Raw genomic sequence first — 27877 nt, 5'->3', positions numbered from 1 at the left:
ATTGGACCGGATTGGACCATGGCTTCCTAACACAGCTTTTTCCAGGCAGAATATTCCTGTTGGTTTGAGAGAGATGAGTCGGTGTGTGTATGGTGTGCGTGTGTCTGTATGTATGTTTACTGTGCTGGCAGCCCCCCATGGAAGCACCATGTCAGTACTACAAAGGAAACTAGATAAGCCAGCGCAATAAAGCTTAGTTATCGTGCCGCTAACGTTTTTATTAGCTTCAGCCAGCCACGCCTCGCATTTAAGGCCGGTCCAGATGAGATGGGCCAGTTTTTCACTGTAGGGGGGGTGGCAGGCCATTAGTGATGGATCGGGGTGTCCTCCCCCCCAGGATTCCTATACTGCCCGCTCTCTTGCAGGGCTGGAGGGCCTGTGCAGTCGCTGTGGCAACGGCCACACATTCCTCTCTGTGCTTCATGTTGAAAAGGACTTGTTTGTTTGGCATGTGTCGCCCTGTCCCACAGAGGCAAAGGACACCTGCCAGTCCAAGCTCCTCTGATGGTGTTGACCAGGAACTCACTCCAGCATGTTTTGCTAATCTCAGCTGTAATCTCAGCTGTAATCTCAGGCCCTGCCGTTCGACGGCAGCAGCCAGCAAAGAGCACTCTCTCTTTTACTTCTGCATTTTTCATTGTTTTGTCATGAAAAAAGACAGCTGCCCTCACGATGACAGTGACATTTGTCATGTTGAAAAGTTTATTGTAAAAAAAAAAAAAAGCAGCATCTTTAGCTTGCTTTCCATAATTTATGGCCAAACTCAGCGAATCGCGGTGTGAGACAGGGAGGTTTATTTCCTCCCGGCCGATGGCCCTTTTTTCGGTGGATCGCTCACTTTTCCGCTGTCACATCTTTCCCGATGAGTAAATCTAAACCGCCGGCATACGCCCACCCACATTACATGACCTCCACGCACGCTTGTTCTTCATGCTGGCTCTGAGAATCCTTGGGGGCGGTTAGCATCAGCTGACCTGAGTGCGGGGGGGCACACCGCCATCAGACAGCCATGTCTGAATGCCGTGCAGGGGGGGGGGGGGGGGCAGGTACCCAGCAGGCCGTTCATCACGGCCAGCTTTAATATCGCACTGGATGCAGCCATGGCCCAGCTGTATTTGTTATAAACATTATTATTTATTTCCCGTTTTTCATTAATGAGACGGTTCCGGTCCTCCGGCTCCATGGAGCCAGCGACTGGTTCCAGCCTCCACGTGGCTGGGGGTGTCCATTAAACAGGAATTACCTTAATTATGACAGCACCCCCCAGTGGGGCAGGCTGGGAAATTCATGCTACAGACAGATACCACCATCACCTGTGAAGTTTTTGATATTTTATATACTGTATGTTTTGAATTATTGAACTGTAGTGACTTTGTATTCTTCCACTAATTGTTCACACAAGTATAATTGCCTTGGTTTAGGAAGTTCCTGCTTCATATTAGGGTTAGGGTTAGGGTTAGGGTTAGGGTTAGGGTTAGGGGAATTCCTTACTGTGTCACACTGACTGTACTATTCCATATGGCCAGCTTGCTACATCATGATATTTTACAATATTTTTTGCATTTGGACAGCATATAAAATTTGTTTGCTTTTTCAGCAAGTTAGCTAACTCAGGATTCATTCAGTTTTTAGTAGTGCTGTCAAAATGAACGCGGATTAATCCATCATCATCATTAATATGATTAAAATTTTTGACGCAATTAACCCATCTGCAGCGCAGAATGACTCAAAATCCCTGAAATGTCTCTGTCAACCCATTTTGGGCAGTTTTGGTGCGTTCCATTTGCCCTGGGAACTCGTATTCCGAGTCGGATTCCGGAGTTTTGAAGCCTGAAGTGACAACATGCGCGCTCCCGTTTCTCGGAGATCCGAAGCAGCACAGAGGATCCCGAGTTCAGAATCTGAGATGGCTGCGCCCTTTATCAACAGAAGGGAAAGTTGTAGTTTTATACTGTTTAAGCACTACTTCTCATTTGTGGCTCATTAAATCGGTCGCACACACTATACCGTCCAACTTATCTGTGGACGTGTGTTAACTGATATTGCTAACAATGGCAATTAACCGGGCTAGAATTGGATTTCATGATTAGTCGGATTATTTGTCGGATTTACAGTAGTTTGGGCTAATTGTAAGTGAACGAAGATAAAGACCATTTAAACTGAGGTACCTTAAATTCGACAAGTTGTCCGGCTAAGCAAAAAATCGTACTTTTTGATATGGGTCCATGGTATTGCACTTCTGTGGCAGATGGTATGCACCCATTCAAGATGTTCAATAAACATGTTAAGTGCATATATATTCCCTTTTCACTTGAGTCTGCTTGCTCATGCAAAATGAAATGTGATTAATATAGATTAAAAATGAATTATATTTAATCGTGATTAATCGAAATTAATCCACAGCAACCCTGTGATTAATCTGATTAAAAAAAAATTATTGTTTGACAGCAATAGTTTTTAGTTAAGATCTCGTTACTAAATCGAGATCTGCTGAGACAGATAATTGACAAAGAAGTGAGATATACTGACAGCATTGACATGTTGTCATGTTCCACATCAGCCTATTTTTATTGTAGTACTGTTGCAGTCTCCAACCATGCAGGCGTTGCATGATAGACATTATAATAAAGTGTTAAGACATGCACTCGTACCTGGTCATTCAATGGAAGCTGCACTAATACCTAGTCACACATCAATAGCACCTATGTCTGTAATGTGCTTTTTGCCTCACTTGCACGGCACTTTGGAAAAAAGCATCTGCTGAATAAAAGTAAATGTAGATGCCGCGCTGTATTGTGATTCTGAAACACTTATCATGGATACAATTGCAACCGGTCGTGATAAAGTATCATCATATCACACACTACTACTTCACCATGCTTCACCATACTTCATCATACTTCAACACGCTTCACCATACTTCATCATACTTCATCATACTTCACTAAACTGAAGAGGTTCTATGGGAGTCAGCTTGAGCTTTGCTTCCTGGGGACCACCTACCTGACTCCCCGGATCAACTCTCTGACAGGCTGCAGGGCCACGAGTCCGCAGAGTGATTGGGGGCTGATGGATTTACTGACCGGGGATCCCCTCTCAACTGAAATGATGTCAGATGAAGATAATGGGATCGGATTAGCTGGCTAATCTCCATCTCAAATCAAGGAGAGCCCAGGAGGAGCGCGTATGCAAAGGGAGGGCCAGCCACTCACGGTTAAGAGGTTTATTGGGGGGGGGGGGGCAAGCAGACAAGTGGGGAACCCTCAGCAACTGGCCCCCACCGCCTCCTCAGACATTCGCTTCAGTCCTGGGTTCAGACGGAATCTTTGCTGAGTAAACATTGCCCCCCCGTCCTGCCACCCTCGCAATAATCCCAGGGATCACTCGCACTAATTAAAACCCAGACAAATACCGCTCTTCACACCAGAATCCTTAGGGCCCGAGGCACAAGGCTGACTAGAGTGGGAGGGGGCTTTTTTTTTTCTTTTTTTCAGATCCCACTTCTGCTGGCCCCCCTTAGTCCAGTGTCCTCTCAGCGTTAGTAAACTACTTGGGCTGGGGGCGTGGGGGGGGGTGCTCTCTTGACCTTTGTATGGGGCAGTGGAATTTTTCATTAGGGAGTGGGCATGTGGGGGGGACCAAATCCACCTCCATATTGTGCTCAGTGACCAGATTAGCAGTAGAGAAAGCACACTGCTTCTTCACGGTCTCCACAGACCCCCTTTACATATTTACAGACCCCCGCCCCCAGCTTCAAAACACCTCATATTACTGTTTGTTTTGTTCCTCAGTATCTCGCCCTGCAGGGTCAAGCGTAATTACAGAACCGGCCGCTCCGAGGCTCCCAAGTCACTGTCAGAAGGGGGCCTGTTGTGAAAATGCTCACAGGTGTTTGGAGGATTTAAAGGTCCTTGAGAAGCTGCCACCCCCCTCATTTATTAATATTTATTCTTCTGCCCCCCCTCCCCCCATCCAAATAGCCAGCCTTCTGTTTTCAGCATTTCGGCGTCCATGCCGGAGAGCCGCAATGGAGGCTGTTATTTCTGGACCTGCTGAGAGAGTGTCCGTGCAAAATGGCACCCCAGCACCCCCAAAGGGTTCGCGTCTGCTGATCGGGAGGTGCATCCTCGTTTTAGAGTTGTGGCCATCTCACATCTGATGGCCGGTGCAGGGGGCTGGACAGAGTCCTGTGCCATTTGTATTGGGAGAGGGGGGGTCTGCACTTCCAGCCATAAGGGGAGCGGGGGGTCTGCACTTCCAGCCATAGGGGGAGCTGGGGTCTGCACTTCTAGCCATAGGGGGAGCGGGGAGTCTGCACTTCCAGCCATAAGGGGAGCGGGGGGTCTGCACTTCTAGCCATAGGGGGAGCGGGGGGTCTGCACTTCTAGCCATAGGGGGAGCTGGGGTCTGCACTTCCAGCTGTATGGGGAGTGAGGGGTCTGCACTTCCAGCCATAAGGGGAGTGGGGGGTCTGCACTTCCAACCATAAGGGGAGGGAGGGGTCTGCACTTCCAGCCATAAGGGGAGAGGGGGGGTCTGCACTTCCATCCATAAGGGTAGTGGGGGGTCTGCACTTCTAGCCATAAGGGAAGCAGTGGGTCTGCACTTCCGGCTGTATGGGGAGTGCGGGCTTCTGCACTTCCAGCCATAAGGGGAGGGAGGGGTCTGCACTTCCAGCCATAAGGGTAGTGGGGGGTCTGCACTGCCCCGTAGTGTCAGGGTCTTGATGCTGGTAGTGAGGCGTCTGCACTTCTAGCCATAAGGGGAGGGAGGAGTCTGTACTTCTAACCATAAGGGGAGTGGGGAGGTTTGTACTTCTAGCCATAGGGGGAGTGGGGGTGTCTGCACTTCCAGCCATAAGAGGAGTGGGGGGGGGTTACTTCCAGCTGTAGGGGTAGTGGGGGAGTCTGCACTGCCTCAGTCAGATTGGCCTGGGGGGGGGGGTGTCCCACAGGCGCCTGATGATGGGGTTGTTGTGGGTATGAAATGGGCCTTCAGGAATTTGCATCCAGGGGGGGTCTGCCCCATGGTGTCAGGGTCTTGATGCTGTAAAGATGTCACACCCCCTGCTGGGTAGCTGGGGAGGCATGGCGTTTTACAGTCACTCCGACCCCGTGATGAAAAGCAGAGGTGTTTTTTTTTTAATGTCCCCCGGTTTATGTACTGCAGGACACATGCGTCCGGGGGGGTGAGCACACAGTTCTGCCACAAGCCCCACAGGAAGCGGGTCACCAATCAGCTACACAGCCGCTCTCAGGCTCTCCTTTGCAGGGACCGCATCCGGGGGGAATCCACCGAATGCCATCGCATACAGAAACGGCGGTCTGGTGACAGCTGTAGTGGGGTAGGAGGCCTTCTCCTACACCTGTGCCGTCCCGAGAAAGGCACCGACACCCATGACTTCTTGCTCGGCCAGTAGAATGTCTGACGTCACCCATTATTGGTCAGAAGTCTGATTGATTCTGTGGCAGGGGGAGGGGGGTCCATGAAGGTGGCCATTCTTTTATGTGACTTAAACAAGGATAACTTTTCACAATACGGTCTGAGGCATGGCACCCTCTACAGTCGGGAGGGTGAGTTGCTCCTAAAGACCATATGATAAGATTGCCATAGGTAGTGTGTGCTAACGGGGGTTGGGGGGGGGGGCTTCACGCAGACCTCTAGCCAGGTGTGCAGGTATGCTGTCTGGCTTGGAGCGACATGGCAGGGTGCTACTCATACTGTTCAGACAGGTTGGGTTATCTCTGTCTTGCATGAATCTGACGGGGTGAAGCTGTGAGTAGGAATACCATAGAATCAGCCCAGAGTCCAAGACACTGCCTGAGGGGGCGCTCTAATTGAGGGGGGGCAAGGAGTCTGCATCCAGTATAACCTCCATGACTGGAGAAGCTGTAGGGTCACGCCACACACCTGTGCTGGCATTTGTTAGTGTTTGGGGGGGGCGCTTTTTCAATGACGTGTCTTTATCTTGTGATGAATTCATCACATCTGCGGAAGTCAGATGAGAAGCTGGGGTTAAGGGCCCTTGGACATGTGACTGTAGTGCCGAGGCCAGAACCAGCAAGTTCTTGATCATTTCTGACCGCAGTCCTGGGAGACGGTTCTCCTAGGGAGATGGACTTCTTGGGAGACGTTGTCGAACCACAGCAGACGGTTTGATCAGTGGTTCAAGAATGGGAACCTAGTAATCATATGGAACAAACAAGTGGGGATAAAGCACTGCCTGGTGCTCCTTGAAGGCACTGAGTGGGCAGAGCTGCGACGGAGCCAAGTGAACCGTATCTGAGGGTTGAGGATGATTGTGTGTAACATAAAGAACAAGAGGAAAATTTGCTATGCGGGGAAAACAACAATTAAGTCCTCCACCCTCGAGGTTTTCACAATCCTCATCTCTAAGAGAACCCACAGCCCCCATGAAAGACATCAGGGCAAATAAATGCAGGGAAAAAATCACCAACGGGGGGGCAAAGTCTCAGCGATGGCTGACGCGTACGCGAAAAGAGCAGGAAGTGTAAGATTGCTGCGACGTAGATCGTTCCTGGGGGCCATTAGCCTCGCACACATTCCCTGCTAATGTGCTTTACTTTTACCTGCTGGGAGCTTAATTAAAAAACAAAGGGCCCCAATTTAAAGGCCATTACTATGCTAATGTGCTAAGAAGTGGGTAGCGATTAAGCAGCTTTAAAAGGGTGGCTTGAGCTGGCCCCCGGGACCGCAGGCGCTCTTTATGTGGGCTCATTGCATCCCACCGCTACCCGCATCGCATACGGAAACGCGCTCATAAGCACATACCTTATTGGGTCATTTTTTACGCGGTTGTTACGTTAATATTGCTGCCGTGGGGTGTAACTTCGCTCCCGTCGAGGTTTGCCTCTTTGCCTGCCTCGTCATGGTCCTCGGGGGTGCAGGAAAAGTTTGTGAAGATATGCAAAACATTTCATCAGGATGACATTTCATTCTGACGGTAAAAGCGGATGACTCTATCTTTCTTAGTGCGCATGTTTTCGTTCTTCATTCCTTACTATTAACATTCTAATTTAATTTTGCTCGCCTGACAGGAAATGTCGGAAAATCCCATTGATCACCTGGCAGCGACATCACATATACCGGAAACTTGTAAGGATGGTTTCCCAGGAAGCCGCTGGCACCTGACACACAGGTTCCTGGCCGTCTTGTTGGGTGCCCGTGCCCTCACTTTCGGGTACGAGGGGTGTGTGGTGTTAATCGCCATCCCATCTGCTTCGGTCTCTCTTCCAGTTCAGCAGGCGAGGCTGAGTGTGATCTTCCCAGTTAAAAGGTGGCATCTCTCCCAGCCCGAACTGTGTCTGCGCTCAGTGTGCGAGCATCATGAGTACCTGAATGTGGCTGCCTAGTCACGCGAGGAGTCCCTGTGAGAATCAGCTACAAAGCAGTTAAAACCATCTCGGTCACTGTGTGTGTGTGTGTGTGTGTGTGTGTGTGTGTGTGTATGATTGTGTCTGTGCATATGAGTGTCTGTGTGTTTATGTGTGTAGGTCATGTATATATTACATTGTGGTGACCAAATGTCCCCACAATGTGATAAAACCCGTTATTTTGACGTTGTGGGGACCACCATTTCGTTCCCCTCAAGGCAGAGTCCTGCACGGGTCCACTTTTGGAGACCCGCACCCGCACAGTACAGCACCACACCCGCCCGTGCACCCGTGATTATTTCAATGTTAAATCCGCACCTGCCCGGGCCCATTTCCCGTTACCCGTGAAAAATTACAATTTTTTTTCTATGCACCTCTCAACGTGACAAGCGCTAGGCCTACATGAATTTTGAATTGAAACGAAAAAGTCTGTTTAACACAAAATCAAATCAGATAGATCTAAGCAATCTATACTGTGACGAGCGTGAAAGAGAGAACACGACGACACGCTTCAGCAAGGATTCAGACGTGTATGTGAATGTTTGTCAAGGCGGTTATCTAATGGTGCGTTCGTTTTTCTCTCGGAACTCGGAAATTCTGAGTTGAGTGACATCACGTCCGACAATCTCCCGTTCGAGCTACCCACATCTCGGAACAAACATGGCTGCCTCCATGAACACGCTGGTGTGTGTTGTTGCTTTATATTTTAGCAGATTTGGAGTGAGTTTATTTTTTCCGAGAGACAAACAAACAAGAAACACGAACTACTCAAACCACATTAAAAGCTTTATAAAATATTTCAGCACATTCATAGCAATATTCCTTTTTAAATTGGCAAACAAACTACAATCAATCCAAAGACACTAACAAGTCTGGTAAAAATCTGATATTGCATGATAGGATACTGTTTACGGTCATGATATGGTATTCTCTGAATCGAACATGTGCAGTTACATTTATAACTATTAATACATTTAACAAAGTAAACATTTTTAAAGATTTATAAAATAGAATTACTGTTAAGTGTGTAAGCCGCCATGTTGAAATTACATCACAGGGGCAACTCGGACAACAAAATCTTGTCCGACATCAACGTCATAAAAGAGGTGTGTTTCCGACAGGAAGTGACGTTTTTCATGACGTTTCGTGACGTTTTCATCCGAGTTCCGACTTGGAGAGAAATAATCGAAAGCACCATAAGGTACCCCCGACATACTGAACATGACTATTTAATGACTTGATAGTCTAATACATAGATATTTTCGCTTATATGTTATTTTTGCAGGCTACAATACTGTTTTGATTGACCTGCTACCCACCTGTGTGTGATGAATTACCTGCCCGTAAAATAACAGAACATTAAAATCCGCCCGTTTCAGCAACTATCTGCAGGTACCCATTGGGTACCCGCGGGTACCCGACCCGGTGCAGGACTCTGCCAGAAGGGGAAGCTCAGTTTTATTAAGATCTGTGAATAAATGTCTTGTTTTTTGTTTGGTTACTTAAGGTTAGGGCTGGGTAGGCATTAAGGTTGTCATTGTTGGGATTAGGATTATGTCCGTAGAAATGAGTGAGCGGTTTACACAATGATAAGAATATATGAGCTGTGTGAGTGTGTGTGTTTGTGTATCTGTATGTGTATGTGTCTGTATGTGTATGTGTCTGTGTATCTGTATGTGTGTGTGTGTCTCTGTGTATCTGTATGTGTGTGTGTGTGTGTGTCTGTGTATATGTGTGTGTGTGTCTCTGTGTGTGTGTCTGTGTGTCTGTGTATCTGTATGTGTGTGTGTGTCTCTGTGTATCTGTATGTGTGTGTGTGTGTGTGTCTGTGTATATGTGTGTGTGTGTCTCTGTGTGTGTGTCTGTGTGTCTGTGTATCTGTATGTGTGTGTGTGTGTGTGTATCTGTATGTGTGTGTGTCTGTGTATCTGTATGTGTGTGTGTGTGTGTCTGTGTATCTGTATGTGTGTGTCTGTGTATCTGTATGTGTGTGTGTGTGTATCTGTATGTGTGTGTGTGTCTGTGTGCATCATCCCCCAGTGCTTTTTCCCACCCACACACTGAAACATTAACGCTCAACATTATTTGTTTTGTCTGCATCCGTCGACCCCCCCCACTGCTTTTGGCCAGTTTCATTATGAAGGACTTACCTCTTTTAAGCAGCTCTGGAAGTGTGTAAGCCTTCAGGGGGTGGGGGTAGGGTTGAGGTGTGCAAACAAACGATGGACGGAGGGAGAGAGACAGAGAGTGCGTAAGGATGAGTGAGAGCTGGTAATTATGTCAGAGGGATCCCTCACAGCTATCTGAAGAGATTACCCCCCGTCTCCCCCCCACCCCAAACAGGGTTACGTGTGGGAAAAGGCTAAATCAATATTGAACTTACACCAGTCCAAGCTCTCTGGTGGGTCCCAAAAGGGGGGGCCCTTATCAGCAAATCTGCGCGTACAGGTGCTGGGGGTGCGGTGGGGGGACGGCAGCAAAGATCTGCAGCACAAACTTGCTGGGTATGAGGGGAGTCCAAGACCCCGAAAGGAACCCTGTCGTAAGGTCCTGGCCCCCGCCTACCAATACCTGGCCCCCTCCCAAGCAGACTAACTCCCCCTTCGTATGTGGGCCCCCCCTTCTAAAGCAGGCAGGGTGCCCGCCCCAGAAATGCTTCTCCCAGGTGGAACACTCCAACTGACCCTTCCATTTTTTTCCAAGGATGTGTCCCGTAAACCCCCCCTCGCAGCTTCAGCAGCCTGATTGGCTGGTGCAGTAAGGAGCATCATAATAGGAACCAGAGCCCGATTGGCCGGTGCAGTAAGGAGCGTCGTAGTGGGAGCCCGAGCCTGATTGGCTGGTGCAGTAAGGAACGTCATAATAGGAACCAGAGCCCGATTGGCCGGTGCAGTAAGGAGCGTCGTAGTGGGAACCCGAGCCTCCTGCTGATCTCCCCAAATGGTGAGGGTGTCTTTCCAGGTTAAAACCCACCGGCTGGCTCTCAATATGGGCTTCACAGTGTGGGGTGGCCCCCTCAGCCCCGTGTGCGGTTGGGATGGGGATGAGGCTGTCCGCCCCTCAGCCCCGTGTGCGGTTGGGATGGGGATGAGGCTGTCCGCCCCTCAGCCCCGTGTGCGGTTGGGATGGGGATGAGGCTGTCCGCCCCTCAGCCCCGTGTGCGGTTGGGATGGGGATGAGGCTGTCCGCCCCTCAGCCCCGTGTACGGTTGGGATGGGGATGAGGCTGTCCGGCTCCTCAGCCCCGTGTGCGGTTGGGATGGGGATGAGGCTGTCCGGCCCCTCAGCCCCGTGTGCGGTTGGGATGGGGATGAGGCTGTCCGCCCCTCAGCCCCGTGTGCGGTTGGGATGGGGATGAGGCTGTCCACCCCTCAGCCCTGAGGCCCAGTCATCACCAGGTTGTCTTAAAGAACATTCTTGGAGGACAGACCTCCTGGGGATATAGACTGCTCCACCGTCCGGCTCCTGTGTCATTCAGAGGCTGGGTTTACTCTTCCCCCCTACCCCCCGCCTTTGATTGTGCCCAGACCAGCGGGAGGCCGAGTGACTGTGTCTTTCAAAGGGGAGGGGGCAGCTTAAATCCCTGGTCCAACGCTCCCCTGCAAACTCCCCTTGTTCCCCTGAGAAGGATTTACCTCCGCTGGCCGCTTGTGAAAGGCTTTCCCTGCTAGAGCATGCGGGGGCCGGTGCTCTCCTGGGGAGGCGTGGTTGCCATGGTGAAGGCGTCACGCATGGACATTCCATCTGAACCCCGCTGGGACGGGCCAGAGGCAGCCCACAGCCAGGGGAAAAGTCGGGATTAAACTCTAGGACAAAGCCGGTCAGGAAGATTCCAGAAGGAACAAATCGGGATTACAGGGCGGAAAGTAATGCAAAGTGACAGAGAGTGGAAATAGAAAAATAACGGCTTATGAGATTAAAGTAGAGAACGGTATTTCAGAAAGGAAGGGAAAAGTGTTTTCGTCTGGGTGAGAAGGTTTTAAGTGGAGGGGTTTTGTAGATGAATGTGGACACCTCAGAACGTGAGGCCATCGCAACGAGCAATTTTCTTGCGTGAGTCCAGCGTGAGGTGCCTGTCATTAAAGAAACATTTGATTTTGGCCCGTGGAGTGAATATGACATATTTATCAGAGGGTTTACCCCACTCCCATTGTTCCCAGTCTGAGGGTGGCCCAGTCCTGCACACTCAGCCAGTTATTGAAGAAAGTGCTGGTAAATCGAGACCTGGTGATGCCGCTTTTCTGAATAAACAATGTACTGTAATTATTTCCCTAAAATTTTACTCATCTGACTGTTGGAAAATCCCATCTATCGGCTGGCAGTGACATCACAGATGCTAGTAACCTGGAAGGATGGTGTCCCAGGAAGCCGCTGGCACCTGACACACAGGTTCCCGGCTGGCCCGTTGGGCGCCCGTGCCCTCGGGTACGGTGAACGTGTGGTGTTAATCACCCCCCTACCTGCTCTGATCCTTCATCTTGATGGATCCTAACACAGTTTTACCCCCTCCACCGGCCTGGCAGGTCACCGCAACTTCGGGTAGAGTGCTGGGTTTGCTTTGTCCTGCGAGCGGGTCCCCGGCTGCCAGCCTGCAGCCTTAGCTGTTTCCATAGTAAAGCAGTAATCCCCTTAAACTATTAAAATAAGTCCGAGATTACCTGCTTTCATAAAACCCAAGTTTGCCAATATGTACAATCTCTTTGTCGTTTGCCTAATGGAACATTTTTTGTGCTTTAAAAGCTGGAACGTACTGTGACTGCGGACATGCCGACTTCTTAAGAACATCTCTCAGGGCTGGAATGCAAGCACCTTTAAATAAGGCTGCTTTACGGGAGGGGGGGGGGGGGGGGTGCTGTCGCCGCCAAGGTCGAAGGGTTCGAAGCCCTCGTCTGTGTGTGCGTGTTTGAGCCTTCTATGTTCCTCACGTGTTGTGTAGATTTCCTTCGAAAGGCCTCATCAGACAAGCTCCTTGGCTTCCCAGACCCGGATAATCAGTTTGATGACGAATAATCCCATAGTGTCAAATTACTGTGTTTTCATATTTAGAATTTAGTCACCTGAAGGAGTCCCTCACAAGCTAAAAAGTGTTAATCATAAATAGCCGACCCAAGTCTAGGTCTCAGCCAGCGTGGCAGTCTTCAACTCCTTCTGCTGGGAAACATGCTCCGTCTTGCTCTGAGAAATTCCCAGTGGTCCTTGCAGTATTTGCCTGGATGGAACAGAACGCTGGTGGCAAGCAGATCGATCTTTGCGTTCAGCCTCCTGTACTCGTGGCTGGAACATTAGCTGTGTGTCGATTGCGCATAGTTGTACTGAAACGTACTATTACACAAGGATAGATGTATCAGGTGTGGGTCATTATAGAAGTAACAATACATACGGATATCCTGTTTCAGTCATGAATGTGCCCATTGTGCTTTTAGCATGACAGTTCTTACCGCCCAGTTCCCGCCTTCTTTTTTTACATAGTTGCACGTGTTTGTCAGATTTTGAAGTTAGCATCAATCAGGAATTTACACTAGCACTGGAAGAATATTAGAATACAAGTAGATATGGAAATGGATGTTAGCTTAAGTAGAAAAAGGATTAGCACTAATAGGTATACCTGTTGACATCATTAGGAACAAATGTTTGCATTGGTATTTATGGATTTTAGCATTTGTAGCAGGAAGGTTAGCATTGGCTAATATGTGTTAGCATCAGTAGGAACGAATGTTAACATTGATGGTCATGGATTTTAGCATCAGTTGGAATAGAGATAGCATTGGCAGCTATATGTATTAGCATGTACTGGAACAAATGTTTGCATTGGTAGTTATAGATTTTGACATTGGTAGAAACAAGGTTAGCATTAGCCAATATGTGTTAGCACCAATAGGAACAAATTTTAGTATTGATGGTTATGGATTTTAGCATCAGTGGGACTAGGAAAGGCAATAGTTAGCATATAGTTATGAATGACAGTAGGAGAAAATGGTGCATTTGTGGCCTGAACAGCATTTGCTTACATTCGTTTATTTAATTTGGAAGATGCTTTTGTCCAAAATGACAAATCCTCACATTCTTCTGCCCCGTCAGGTTATTCGCTACTAAGTGCAGCGGCTGCCTGGAGAAGATCGCGCCCACTGAGTTTGTGATGCGCGCCCTGGAGTGCGTCTACCACCTGGGCTGCTTCTGCTGCTGCGTCTGCGAGCGGCAGCTGCGCAAGGGCGACGAGTTTGTGCTGAAGGACGGCCAGCTGCTCTGCAAGAGCGACTACGAGAAGGAGAAGGAGCTGCTCAGCTCCGTCAGCCCTGACGACTCCGACTCCGGTGAGGGGGGGGGGCCAGAGTGAGGGTCTGCATTCCTGAAAGTTTCACATAGTGGAAGGGGGGGCTGTACTAAACGATGACAAAGGCTGGGATCAGACCCCCGACGAGCAGGCCTGACAGGGCACGGCTTCGCTGTGTTAGCGCTCCGTCCCCGAGCGCTGGAGGAAGCTGGAATCTCTGCGTGTCCCCCGACTGACGGCGGTGTTTCGGCCCGAGCTGCGGCGAGGGTGCGCGCTCCTTATCTGCTCCTCCCTGTCATTCATTCCTTCACCACATGGCCTCCTGCCAAGCCTTCATGTTCAGCTCCATCTGGTTCTCATTTAGCTGGAGACCAAGGTCAGGAGATTTGTTGGGCCCATCCAGACGAGTCCTTGCCCCCCAGCCCTGGCCCGCGCGTCCGCCGGCGGCCGAGCCCGAAACACAGTGGGCCTCTTCCCCTTTTCTCTCTTCACCCTGACGTGCGGAGCGGGAGTCGTTAACACGGAACCATGCTGACCTCGAGGCGTCAGCGTCCCGTTCGCCTCCCTGTCAGTCAGCTGCGGAGCGAGCCGGGGGCAGCGGTATTAAAAGCAGATGACAGCGGATGAAAACATTTTTACAACCCCCCCCCCACCACCGTCTCGCTCACATCTGCCGATATTTGCAGATCCCCCAAATGATTTGCCAGATTAATCACCAAATGCGGCGGTCCTCAGCAGCCAGACGATGCGATGACTTTCGGTGGCAGGACGATGCAGTTGCCTTCGATGACAGGGCGATGTGGCAGGGCGGTGTGATGATCCTTGCTGGCAGGGCGAGGCAATGGCCCTTGGTTAAAGGGTGATGGTCCTTGGTGGAGGGATGATGCCCTTGAAAACTTGTCAATGCGATGGCCTTTGGCAACATGGCGATACGATAGCCCTTGGCGCGAGGGCAATGCAGCAGGGCGAGATGCGGGCCACCGGCAACAGGGCAATGTGACGGCCCTCAACGGCAGGGCGATTCAGCTGCCATCAGTGGCAGAAAGATGGGGTGGCCCTCAACGGCAGGGCGATGTGACAGCTCTCTGCGGCACTGCTGGAACCCCAACTCTGGGGGGGCATTTCCAGCATGCGAACTCTGCAGAGTCATGCGCCTTTATTTTGTGCTTTTTTTCTTTTTTTTTCCTCTTTTTTTATTGCAATCATTATTTCATTATGCATAATGGTTATCATTTTGTAAGAGATGAAACTTTGATCCACTGAACAATAAACAGAGTGCCCCCTCCCGGGCTCATAATAATTATGAAAGTAGCAGAGCGATTTAGCCTGAGTGGCTGGAGACTTCAGCTCGGGGGGTGTGTGGGGGGGGTGCTTTCGTCAGGAAGTTAAATGAGATTGCTGACGGAAAGTGGCAACGTTCCCTGTGCTGAGGGATTGTTAATGTTTGGGGGATTATATCTCCCTTCACCCCCCTGCTCAGGAACGAATCTTAAAGCCCCAGTACAGCAGCCAGTACCGAGGCCTCGTGTCTCACTAGTACAGAGGCGGGGGACAGGTCTCCATAATCTTTTTACTGTCGTTTTTTTTGTTTTTTCATTTTTAACTTGCCTCAGAAACCATGTTTTGTGCATTTTTTCCAGTCCTTCCAGCCCACATCCTGCATGAAGGTGGACCCACAAATGTGCACGATTCTTATCAAAGATTTATTTTGTGCAAAACAGCTGAAATACCGCGCGGTGAATTATTAACCGCGCAGCCCAGTGACAAATGGACGTGTTTGCCTCATGGCTGTGTGCTTTTCTGGGCGCCTGATAATGTATGTGGCCCGATCTCTCAGTACCAGATTGATAACAGAGTATTAAAACCACATGTTTCGACTCTTCTCGTTACCCTGCACTTGTGCGGAGTCTAATTCCCGGTGAACTTAAAAGCAAAAAAAAAAATTCATCATTTGTCGAAGAATTGTGATTTTAAAAACATGTCCGTTCCTGTGCCGGCGAGATGGCAATAATTTTTTAAATCGCACATGTTTTTTTTTCTTCTCCGCAGACAAGAGCGACGACGAGGATTTGGACATCAAGCTGGAGAAGGGCTCGGGGGTGCAGGGCAAGGGGGATGATGGGAAGGATGCGAGGCGGCCCAAGCGACCACGCACCATCCTGACCACGCAGCAGCGGCGTGCGTTCAAGGCCTCCTTCGAGGTCTCCTCCAAGCCCTGCCGCAAGGTGAGGCGCCGGGGTGCATGGGCATAGCGCCTCCCTGCTGGTGTAATTTGGTACACCAGTGCTAAAGAAAAGGTGACCACTAGGGGAGGCTATCTGAAACCATCAGGGTGTTGGAAAATGTGTGTGATGCAAGGAGTGTGATCCGGAGTGCCGTGGGTGTGCAGAGCGGTGCTCCCATCGCTCTTCTGGTTGGAACCGTTTCCATTTACCGAGGTGGCCCATCCCGATCTGTGCTGCAGCCCACTTCTACCTGCCTGAATTGTCATTGTGGGGTTTCCTCTGGGTTGTCTGGTTTCCCCCAACAGTCCAAAAACAGCCTGAGGCTAATTGGAGTTACCAAATTGCGCGTAGGTGTGCGTGCGTGTGTGTGTGTGTGTGTGTGTGCGTGTGTGTGGCCTGTGCTGGGTTGGCAGCCCATTCTGGGCCCCCGGTGACCTTGAATATGTATAGATGGACAGTGCGCTAGATTCTGCGACATTCTCGGGCACCACAGTGTGTATCGCAGGAATTTTGTGGAGAGGGTGGGGGGGGGGGGGGGAGGTCGAAGGCTCCAGTTGATTTCTTGTAAATTGGACCCATTCAAAACATTTCAGCTGCATCAAAGGGCAGCTTTGAAGTGGCTTTCCGATCCGCTGGGCTGCGGATCCCAGTGCTGCTACGACCCCTGCCCCTTTTCCCCACCACATCCCTGGAGATTCAAGACCAAAACCCACCTGGTTTTATCGCATAGAACCCGAGGAAGTGCTGGGGGGGAGCATGCTGGGTGTGTTGACTCGCAGGCGGTTCAGACGCTCTGTGTGCCCCTAGGTACGGGAGACGCTGGCTGCAGAAACGGGCCTCAGCGTGCGAGTGGTGCAGGTGTGGTTTCAGAACCAGAGGGCCAAGGTAAGAACACGTCCACCTCAGCTGACACTCACCAAATCCTGGAAAGGCGCCCCCACCACACACATAGACCCCGACCATGACCGTGCATGGTCTACCTCCGGTTGTCCACCACATCTTCATGTAGGTTGCTGCACACACCTCTGGTTCACTACAGAGTGAACCTCTGGGTGGCGGCCGTCCATTCTCATGCTTTTTTTTTCATTCCCCTTCCTCCCCCAGATGAAGAAGCTGGCCAGGAGACAGCAGCAGCAGCAGGAGCAGCAGAACTCACAGAGGCTTGGACAAGGTGAGGAGAGGCCACTGAGCGGGTGGGGCTTAGTGCCTGGAGGGGGAGGGCTTAGTGTGTGGAGGATGAGGGGCGGGGCTTAGTGTTTGGGGGTGGGGCTTAGTGCCTGGAGGGGGAGGGCTTAGTGTGTGGAGGATGAGGGGCGGGGCTTAGTGTTTGGGGTGGGGCTTAGTGCCTGGAGGGGGAAGGCTTGGTGTGTGGAGGAAGATGGGTGGGGCTTAGTGTTTTGGAGGTATGACATAATGTATGGGGCAGGGCTTAGTGTCTGGGGACGGGGCTTAGTGTGTGGGGACAGGGCTTAATGTGTGGCGGCTGAGGCTTGTTGTCTGGGGGTGGGGCTTAGTGCCTGGGGTGGGGCTTAGTGTATAGAGTGGGGATGGACGGGGCTTAGTGTCGGGGGTGGGGCTTAGTGTCTGGGGACGGGGCTTAGTGTGTGCCGATGAGGGGCGGTGCTTGTTTGGGGCGGGGCTTACCGCATGGGGTGGGGCTTAGTGTCTGAGGGTGGGGCTTAGTGTCTAGAGTGGGGATGGGCAGGGCTTTGTCTGAAGGGGGAGGCTAAGTGTATGGAGGATGAAGGGCGGGGCTTAGTGCCTGGGTGGAGGGGTGGGGCTTGGAGCCTAAATGGAGGCAGCAATGCTTAGAGCCTGGGTCCCTGATCACCACACCTGCCATAGAGCAGGTCTCCCCCACCATCCGTGCGAATGAGGGGGAATTACAGACTATCTGTAAAAAAAAAAAATCTCGATCAACCCACTGAAGAAAACAGCTGCCGGCTTGCCTGGAAACAGCGTATCACCGTGGTTTAAGCTGCTTAGGCGATACCTCTATAAAGGATTATTTATTTATTGCAACAGCCCAGGTTTAGTAACTAGCTGAGGGGTGTGAGATCAGATGACAGCTTTGGATGGGAGCCGGGCAGCTCCGGCTCCAGAGCCCTTGATGTCAGCCGCCATGATACTGGCTGCCCAAAAAAATCCAAAAAGGAGAAAGGTAACTAATGAAAATCCAGAGCCCTGCCTGGCTATGTCAAACAGAAGCAGAGATAAACGTGAAACACTACGAGGTGTAAAACTATATAATTTGTTATGTAATTTGTAGAGATTCTTTTCTGGGGCTTGGATGACGTTTTAGCCATCATGGGGGAATGGTTTCTCAGAGACATCCAAAAACATAGTGTGTTAATGTCCGGTGGGGGGGGGGGACATCTTCTGCCACTGGCCCTGAGTCCCAAAGAGGTCTACTGCATAGATCAGGCAGCCTGTCTAAAAGACACGCACAACAAACATGCACACACACACACACACACACACCTGAGGGCTTTGAGGAGATCATTTTACCTCAGTCACTTCATCCTGATGAGAACAGCCAGGTTTTAATAGTTTATAACAGGTGTACACAATTACACTTATAGTCTCTTATTAGACAATAAATAAGGTGGTTAAAAGAAGATCAAAGAGTGACGTCCTGGCTAACTTTGGCTGTTTATGCTGTTTATCCACATGAGTAGCCTTTGGGCTTGCTTTCCATCAGTAGAATAGGGACACATGTACTCTACTGGGAAACGAGTCTCAGTGAAAACTAATCACAGCCCCCAAACTGGTCCCAGTAGACGAACTGAGGCCTCAAACATGCCCCTCACAGTGCTTGTGTTTGTTCTGTGCTGCAGAGGTGATGTCCAATCGCATGGAGGGTCTGATGAGCTCGTACACACCGCTGCCCCCCCCACAGCAGCCGCTGGTGGCCATGGAGCAGAACGGGTACAGCACGGACCCCTTCCAGCAGGGTCTGACCCCCCCACAGATGCCGGGTGACCACATGAACCCATACGGTGAGATACAGACCTCAGCCCTCCCCCTTCCTGCCACCACAACACTGTTGCTGTAGGTCAGTCACCCCCCTGCAATCTCATCACCGCCAGCCCCCCCATAAGCTGACACAAACACAGTCAGACGCCCTGTGATCTATTTTTGGAATTTTCCTTTGAAATTGAATTTCCTTTGAGACCAGTATGTTATCCCCCCCCCCCCCCCGCCCATGTGCACTGTATTGGCATGCAGTGTCCAGCCTTACCACGGCCCTCAGCCGTCAGCACGGCGAGGAATACTGGGAAGGCTCGTACACGCCATGTGGAACGCATGATAAATGGAGTTAAATGGTGGCAAAAATGAAAGCGACGCAGTTCCACCATGCTGTCACTGAGCAAACATCACCGTGAGTGACGTTCAGCAAAACGAAAATCCCCTTTTCGGTGCTGCTAATCATCTGCACGTACGTTAGGTTTCTTTATGCATACGTTTTGCTTGTATGTGCGTATGCACGCTTCAGCCTGGTGAGGTCCCTTCATTAATGTTAAGGAGGCTGCCCCAGAGTTTGTAACAAGCAGATATATATCTTAGGCAGATGATCTTTTTGAGGCTGCACCATCAGAGGGTGCAGTGCTGGAACACCAAGATCAGCTGGTTTCAGGTTCACATCCTGGGATGAGATCTGGGGCCGTTGGCTGGACTTCAGGCTGCTCTGGTGGCTCTGGCAAGGCATGGATGAGGATGTGAATTGCTGTAGACGGAAGCGCTGACCAGCCGCGGTAGATCGCAGAGATGCGTGCGAGCAGCTGGGTGAGCAGGGCAGCAGAAAATTCCTTGGCCTGATCCTCCACATTCCAGAAAGATCCAGACTGTGGCCTCTGCTTCGGGCCCCATCTCTCTCCCGGCCTCATCTCCCACCTACCCTAATTTTGTGGGAGAAAGATAGAAAGGCAATAATGTGGGGTGTTCATTAAAAATGCAGGCTCCATCAAGCTGTCCCTTCCCTGATGTAGCGGCGCTCTTTCAGCCCAGGGAGCCCAATAAAGTCTGGTACCAGGCAGAATTAAGGCTTTTGCGGAGGCATGCAGTCGCATTTAAGTGGCCGGTCTGGTCCAGTGCTGTGTCGTGCCGTGCGTGGCCACTCCCAGGTCAGCCGATGGCTTTGTGCCCGTGATTCTGTGCCTGTCACAGCCTTGTTCGCTAAGACATTCTTTCGGGGCTCAGTGACACATAATTAGAGTCTTCAGACCACAAGCCTGTCATTTAGAAAGTCCCGGCTGATTATTTCGTTGCTCTGACACCGTAATAAACAATGTCCCGTTTTCATTTTTCATGACACATGGAATCCAAGAAGGTTCCCGCCCCGTGGTTAATCGAGGGATCGTGTTCTCGAGAACGGGGGCATCCTTCTGGGGGCAAACTTCGGTCTGACTGAATGCAACACCCCAATAACCCCCCCGCCCTGTCTTGTCACCCTGACAGGAAGTGACTCCATCTTGCATGACATCGACAGCGACACTTCCCTAACCAGCCTGAGCGACTGCTTCATGGCTTCGTCCGACGTGGGGTCCCTTCAGGCGCGCGTGGGAAACCCCATCGACCGACTCTACTCCATGCAGAGCTCCTACTTCGCATCCTGAAGGCGCCTTTTGGGGGAAGTGGCGGGAACGGACATGAAAACGCGCGCGGCTCACAGAGGGACTCGCCGGCCCTCTTGGGGCAAAGAAAAAACATGATCAAAAAGAAAAAAAAAGGCAAAAACCCACCACACGACTATAAAGACAAAGACGATGTCCTTTTTCTCTGCCTCTGAGCCAAACGCGCTGAAAACTGACTTGAAGACTTCACCCCCCTCCCCTAAGGACCCCCCCACGGGACGCTTTGCGTGCGAGTCTCCCAGGGGCTGCGCTTGTACCGGCCCATGTGGACACACGCGTAACCTAAGCCACTGATTTTTAAAAACCTCAGTCGATCAAATAAACACCCCTTCCCCACCCCCCCCCAAAGATAGGAGTGCAGGGAGGTGTCAAAGTGCATGTACTCACCGTTACTATGTGAACATTCAGCCGCTGAAGTGATTTATAGAAAAAAGAAAAAAAAGGATTTGTGTGATTCCAAGATGTAAAAAAAATATGTGGGCACCATGTTTTCTTCTTAAAGTGTGTTTGGCAAAATCGCCCATAGGGTGTGTCAGTCATTGTAGCCACAGAGTGACGGAGTGTTAGAGGCCACTATGTGAGGGATGCGGTGGACACGCCGTTCCGGGTTCGAATGTAAATAGGCAGGAATGTTTCCAGCTTCAGTGGGTCGTGCATGTCAGAGTGGACTACATGCTATTTATTAAAGTATAACGTGTTTCCGAAGGTACATAAGGAACCGATAAAGCTTTATTTAAAAAAAAGTAAAGTAAGCGCCTCACCATCTCCCATGTGTATGTTGTTTAAACTCGTCTGTTCCTTTCCAAACTCGGCTGTAAGATCAGCAGAATTTGTGCTATTTATTCGTTTCACACTCATCGAGACACTTCGTCAACGGTGCGTTTTTCCTGATGCGCCGATTTGCTAAACTACCAAAGTTTGTTGGTACTATGAATAAACTGAGCAAAATAAAACCTGTGGTGGCATTTCATTGACAGCGTGAAAATAAACTCAGCGAGATGAAGACGGCGGCAAGTGGTGAGGATGAAGACCTCGCCCGTTTCATTCCTGCACACTGAGCGGTTAACAAGGTGTCTAATCTTCCTTTTGAGATGGAAATGGGGGTTTTGGGAGGGAGAAAGGGGGGCAATCCGGTCTGTGGGACACACACACACACACACACACACATACGCCATAGTGTGAATTTCGACTGCGTCAAAGCCACCTCAGTGCCTTAAAGGTGGGGGTTATTACCAGAGCTCCCCTGCTGGCCTGTATATACCGTGAAACATTAATAAAGTTATTAATCAGGCAATTATTGTTAATTATTAGTCATAGTTATTGAGATGTCAGAACTCCTGCCCTGTGTGTTTCACGCACAGCCTGGGGAGTCTTTCCGGAAGGCGGTGAAGGGACTGCCCAGACTGCAGCTCTGCACTGGAGGTCAGGACCGTGGCAGGGAGGGTCCTATTAGGGGCTCCTGTCACACTGGCTGACATTCAGCACTGCACTTTCACTGGGGGCAACGCGCCACCATTGGCCAGTGGGGAGTCCATTAGGAACGTGGTCCTGTTTCACCCGGCGACACTGCCGGCAGGGCACTGGGGGGTCCGGCGTTGGGCCCTGACACGGCAGGACATTCGCTCCCACGCCATGGCCACCTGAGAGACAGCAGTCCAAACTGCGGACACATGGGCAACATCTCTCAGGACGGTGGGCCGTGGCTCTGCAGGTCAGGCCTCTGTCTAAGTCAGTTAAACATTTTACTCTCCCTGTGTGATGAGCATTTCCACCCGCCCACGGACCCGAGCACCGACACATCACCGAGCAGGTTAATCACCATCCTGCGCCATCAGCACCCGAGCACCGACACATCACCGAGCAGGTTAATCACCATCCTGCGCCATCAGCACCCGAGCACCGACACATCACCGAGCAGGTTAATCATCATCCTGCGCCATCAGCACCCGAGCACCGACACATCACCGAGCAGGTTAATCATCATCCTGCGGCATCAGCACCCGAGCACCGACACATCACCGAGCAGGTTAATCATCATCCTGCGCCATCAGCAGTGAGGGTTTCTGCGTAGAACCCGCTAGCCCGGCTGGATACTCGTCTCCTCAGCAAACAAATGCTGGCCCTGGAGTGCAGGAAGCGGGTGTACGGCTGTTTCCAGAGCCACGTAACCCGTGGCAACCCAGGGCAGTGCCGCCGGGGGGGTGGGGGGGCACGATGAACAGACATGGGGGTGGAAAGACACTCAGGTAATCCTGCTGATAGAGGCGATAATCAGGAGACCATTCGTCACTTTAGATGGTCAAACCATCTCACCACATGATCCTGTGTGCAAATCGCCGGTCTGAAGTCAGGCGAATACCTGTGAGCAACATGGAACATGGAATTCCTAATTTTTCACATAGCTGTAGGGGGAATTAAGGGCCAGTTGGACATGTGACTCTTCTGCTGAGGATGGGATTTGAACCTGGCACCTTCCGATCACAGGCACATAGGCCTAACCAGCTGAGCTGCACATGACCCCCCCTGACTACTTGGAATGGGGGGGAAGGCAACGCCGCTGGTGGAGGTGTGAATGGCCACTAAGTGTGTGTTCGCCTTAACTGGTCATAAATAACACAGTATCTGCGAGATACCGACGAAGCGGGGGGCGGGGCATCCTGCTCGGGGGGTTACAGGGAGAGCTGCAGCCGACTTGGGCCGTATATCTCCTGCTTATCGCCCCGGGATCTGACATCGCAGGTGTGAGGAGGGACAGCCATCTGTCTTGAACCTGCCCCCTCCAGGGAAGCACACCGACATCGCTGCAGCAGGCTGAGGTCCAACTGGCCGCCCTGGCTTTCGTGACACCTCCCCAGTGCCCTGGGGGGGGGGGCAGGGCGGAGGATTCTGAGACACCCTAATCAGCTTAGGAACCATTCTGCGGCTCCATTGCCTTTGGTTAAATAGCGGTCATATTTTTCCCCACTTGGGCCCAAACTCACATAAAGCTGTTAGAACAGATGAAGGGCAGATCCCCGCACGTGGAGGCCATCACTAACGTCGAGTTCTCCATTATTCCAGAAGAAATTCCTCATGGAACAGCATGTGCAGGGGCGGGACCACAGGGCCACTGGTCCCAGCTGAAAGTTGATTGGCCCCAGGAATGCTCCCTCCCCTGTCATTCACCAATTCAAAACATGCTTCACACCTTGAAAAACCCTAGAATTGCCCCTGGTATCAAGAAAAGAGGCATGTGCAGTATAATTAGGGTGTTTTTTGTGGGGTGGTGTGTATCGTAGATGCATGTATCATGATCACTGCATGAAAGCGACATAACAGAACGCTAGCATAGAGTGTTAATGAATAGCAACAGATGCAGAGTGACAGTGCAGAGCAATATTGCAGAGTGCTAACGTAGAGTGACAGCGCAGAGTGCTAACGCAGAACGACAGTGCAGAGTGCTAATGCAGTGCAATATGGCAGGGCACTAACGCAGGGTGATATTGCAGGCGACAGTGTGGAATGCAAATGCAGAACGATATTGTATGCCAATAATGTAGAGCAATATTGCAGAGTGATAATGCGAAGTGCTAACGAAGAGCAACATTACAGAGTGAGATTGCAGAGCACTAATGCAAAGCAATATTGCAGAGTGCTAACAGTGATATTGTAGCGTGCTAATGGTGAGCAACAGTGCAGAGTGCTAAGACAGAGAGACAGTGTAGAGTGCTGATGCAGAGCGATATTGCAGTGCGCTAAGAGAGACATTGTAAGCTGCTAATACAGAACACTAATGTAGAGCAACATTGCAGAGCACTAACGCAGGGCGACATCGCAGTGAGCTAATGCACAGTGATATTGCAGAGCGCTAATGAAGTACGGCATTGCAGCATGGTAACCCAGAGAGCTTAAACAGAGCGCTAACACAGAACTAAAGCTGTTTGCAGTCAACACCATCATGCTCATCACCTCAGGCATACTAGCATTTCAAATTAATGAAGGGGGGGGGGGCAGTTGCACTGGATCAGTAAAGGTGATGAGGATCCAGTCTCCTTGAACGACCAGCCCCTGGTAGACTATCTCACATTACAAAGACGACTGGTGCTTTAAAAGTCAATGGACAAGTCAAGTTGTGGCTCACCCTTCACGAAGAGACATGAAGAGAAGCTAAGCCATCAACAGACAGCAATGCTTGTTAACTGCAGCCAGGCAGCCATTGGCAGGGGGCTGAGATCGGGAACTCAGGGGATATAAACTCTCCCCTTGGCCTTGATGAAGCATCGCTTCCCACCTTTACTAACGCTCGTGAAAGCTTGGAGTAAAAATTGCAAAGAAACTTTTATCGCTATTTGTATCTGGAGATTTTGGTCTTAAGTGAGCCTGCTTCTGCTCCACCTGGAGTATCGTGGCCATGTGTGGATGAACCAGGCACAGGGTTCAGTGAAGCTGTCATAGATCACATGGTCAGGATTCAGTTCACATTGTGAGTTATTCCCAATTTCATGGGCATTTGCTGCAGTACATTAGGGATGGAAGGCTGAGGTGGAAGTGGAGTGTTAGAGGGGGTTTGGTGTGAGTGGCGCTTTAGCCCGGCCATGTGATCAGGTCAGGTTAAATTGTCACTGTACCAAGGTCAAGGCTCACCACTGCAACACAGCTGTGCTTGAGGAACATCTCCAGAAAACCTCACCAATCAGTTTTTCTGAAGTGCCTTTCAAAGAGGTTGCATGTCTGGATCTCATGGCCCACCACTGTGAGACTCATGGGAGTGCTGACACCAAAATCACAACACGGACGCTAATCGAGGTGGACAGAACATTGATTGGCTTTTGATGGCTCTGGAGATGTTATCAGAAGGATCGGTCGATGTGAGACCTTTTCACCTGCTGGTCCTGAGCTGAGCTCACTGTAATTACATTAAACCTCATCACTCCGCGGCACATCGTGATAAATCCCCCCCCCCCCCCCCCCCCCCATCATGTGGTTTGAGGATCAATGCTTTACTCGAAAAAACATCAATGTCAATGATGCACGTTTTCACCGGCTCCCGCGTCCGGAAATGAGGCCTCTGTGAACAGAGAACGAGCAGCCAGAAAGCAGCCTCTCTTGTGCCCCCTACACCCCCCGTCTCATGCACCCTCGAGTCTCTGGAAGAGCCACAGATTGACGAGGAGGGGGGTGGGTCTGGGAACAAAAACAAAGTTGCCGTAACTGGAGCTGCCCCTTCAGCACAGACGCACGCTGCCGTGGCGACGGGGGTCTCTGAAGGCCCTGGCTACTCCATGGCCCCACATAGGAAATTAGCCTCACAACAATATTTTCTTTAGATTACGGAAGACATACATTTTATCGACCTACTGGACGACTGTAGGCCTGTAATCTATTTCTAATGTTTTCTTTTGAATACCACCCACCCACACCCCACAAATATAAGGACTGTTCAGGTCCTGCTAGGTTGTGCCAAAGGAAAGGAGGTAAATGCCCTGCAGGCACCTTGTAGGACGGCTTAAGAGGGGCCATCGTGCCAGTGATCATGGCGACGGTGTGTGCCCTCAGATTCATTAAAACTTATTCATGAAATATTTCATTTCCCAAAATTGTGGAGTGTTTTATGTGTGTGTTTGTGTCTCCCTTCCTTTTTTCGGGATACTATATCTACTAATTGATGTTTTTTGTGCTTGGCGTTTTATTACCATTGTCCCCAAGTCTGTAATTACCATGGAGAGAAACCGCAGATTTTCGAGCCTTGTTATTTAAACACTGTGTCAGAGGGGCGATCTGGTTCGGTTTTAGGTTCTGAGCGGCCTGGAGTGCTTTAGGGTCCCAGTGAGCACGACCCACAGGTTTTGCTGAGAGTCCACAAAGGAGGCGTGACCAGACATGGGCCTTGTTTTCTGAGCCCTGAGCAGCTTAGGGGGTGTTGGCCAATCAGAAATCAAAGCAGTTCCTGCGGTGTTTTCCTGGCAGCGAGATGCTAATGCTGACAGGACGGAATTTTATTTATGAAAACAAGCAGAGATGGGCGTCCTCCGCCCTGTGCCCCGGGGCGCTGATACATCTGTGGCTGACCAGGTAACACTCCCTCCTCCGCTCTGTAACCGCCATTTCTCCCGCTCCCCATTTCTGAGGGTTATTAGCTTCCTTTTGTCAGACGGCTCTGGAATGTGGAGGCGCCGTTTGAAGTGTGACACGGAGAGCGGAGCCGCAGGCGCCAGGCGTAGATACCTGCGAAGCTGCAGGCGGCAGCGGGAAAGAGCCCCCCCCCCAGCTCCCACAGATGTGCTGGCAATGATGCTCATGATGCGACCGACTGCGTATCAGCGGGGCGAAGGGACCGCTAGGCCAGGTGTGTCCATGCAGATTTTGCCAGAACTTTCCGTCTGGTGTCTTTTGAAGAGAGTCCAGTTAGCCTAGCATCACCGCAAGCAGACACACTGACGAACACACATGCCGACACCCATGATGCACACCCACGCCCACAATGCAGACACACAGATCTCAGATTTCTCCTGATATCACCCTTCTCTCTGTTCCGGTTTTAAAATCCGGCTCTTCCAGGGTGTCCCGTCAAACGAAGATCAGAGAACACCTGAATGGAGGACCTGATGCAACCACAATGATGGCGGACTCTTGCGGTACTTGTACACGAAAACATTTCATCTTATTTAGTTGACGAGGATATCAGATATATTATCTCCAGCAACTGTGAAGATGGAACAGGAAATACTGAAGAAGCGCTTCAATTAATACTGTTCTCAAACAGGACGGTGTTGTCCCAGAACAGTGACATTCACTAGGCCCAAAGACTGGTATTCACACTATTATTTGAGTAGGTAATGAGAGACGATTGTTTACAGAGCTTAGTATTTATAAATTCTCAGTGCCTTGAATGAAATATTCATGAACCGCAGAATCCGTACGGCTGCTCTTCAGAGGCAGGCCAGAAAAAGCTCCTGAATTATAAAGCGCTCCTCCATTCATGAGCCGATCATGCATGCCCACTTCCTCCCGTAGTAAACACCGATATTAAATAAACGGCCCATGTTTTCATCACCGGTGTCTTGCAATCCTGCCAAAGCAAGCTTTGCTCCGGGGCTAAATAATCAGCATCCTGTATAACTCAGGCACCGCACTCCAGGCTGAGAAAGGCCACAGTCGCCATGTAGGGCTTAATTACGGCTCTTATATCGTTTTCATGGTTATTCAACATGGCTCCTCCTGCTGTTATTTAACGCCCGCTTTCCTGTAATGGTTTTGGGGGGGGGGCGTTACCCCCACCACCAGTTCATGACTTTAAAAGTCATGGCTAAAGACCCAAAACTTGGCGAAGCAGCTGTCAGGATTTCATTTCAGCAAATACAGAAATCCATTTATT

The 27877-nt window shown here is 50.6% G+C and overlaps 1 protein-coding gene across 3 annotated transcripts in view; it reads left to right on the top strand.

Annotated features, from left to right (window-relative positions):
• LOC111858661 (LIM/homeobox protein LMX-1.2) overlaps nt 1-21476 on the top strand; it is a 60128-nt gene extending 38652 nt beyond the window's left edge. For all 3 annotated transcript variants that reach the window (XM_023840601.1, XM_023840603.2, XM_023840602.2), the window contains 6 exons: nt 13472-13704; nt 15714-15889; nt 16697-16774; nt 16994-17060; nt 18727-18888; nt 20348-21476. In XM_023840601.1, the coding sequence (XP_023696369.1) occupies nt 13472-13704; nt 15714-15889; nt 16697-16774; nt 16994-17060; nt 18727-18888; nt 20348-20505 (874 nt within the window). In that variant the 3' untranslated portion in view covers nt 20506-21476. The remainder of the gene's footprint in view (nt 1-13471; nt 13705-15713; nt 15890-16696; nt 16775-16993; nt 17061-18726; nt 18889-20347) is intronic.
• Nucleotides 21477-27877: the final 6401 nt, after the last annotated feature.

This window comes from Paramormyrops kingsleyae, chromosome 2, assembly GCF_048594095.1.
Source record: "Paramormyrops kingsleyae isolate MSU_618 chromosome 2, PKINGS_0.4, whole genome shotgun sequence".
Taxonomy (NCBI): domain Eukaryota; kingdom Metazoa; phylum Chordata; class Actinopteri; order Osteoglossiformes; family Mormyridae; genus Paramormyrops; species Paramormyrops kingsleyae.
Note: the sequence above shows the minus strand (reverse complement) of the source record. Positions and strands in the feature narration are given on the sequence as shown.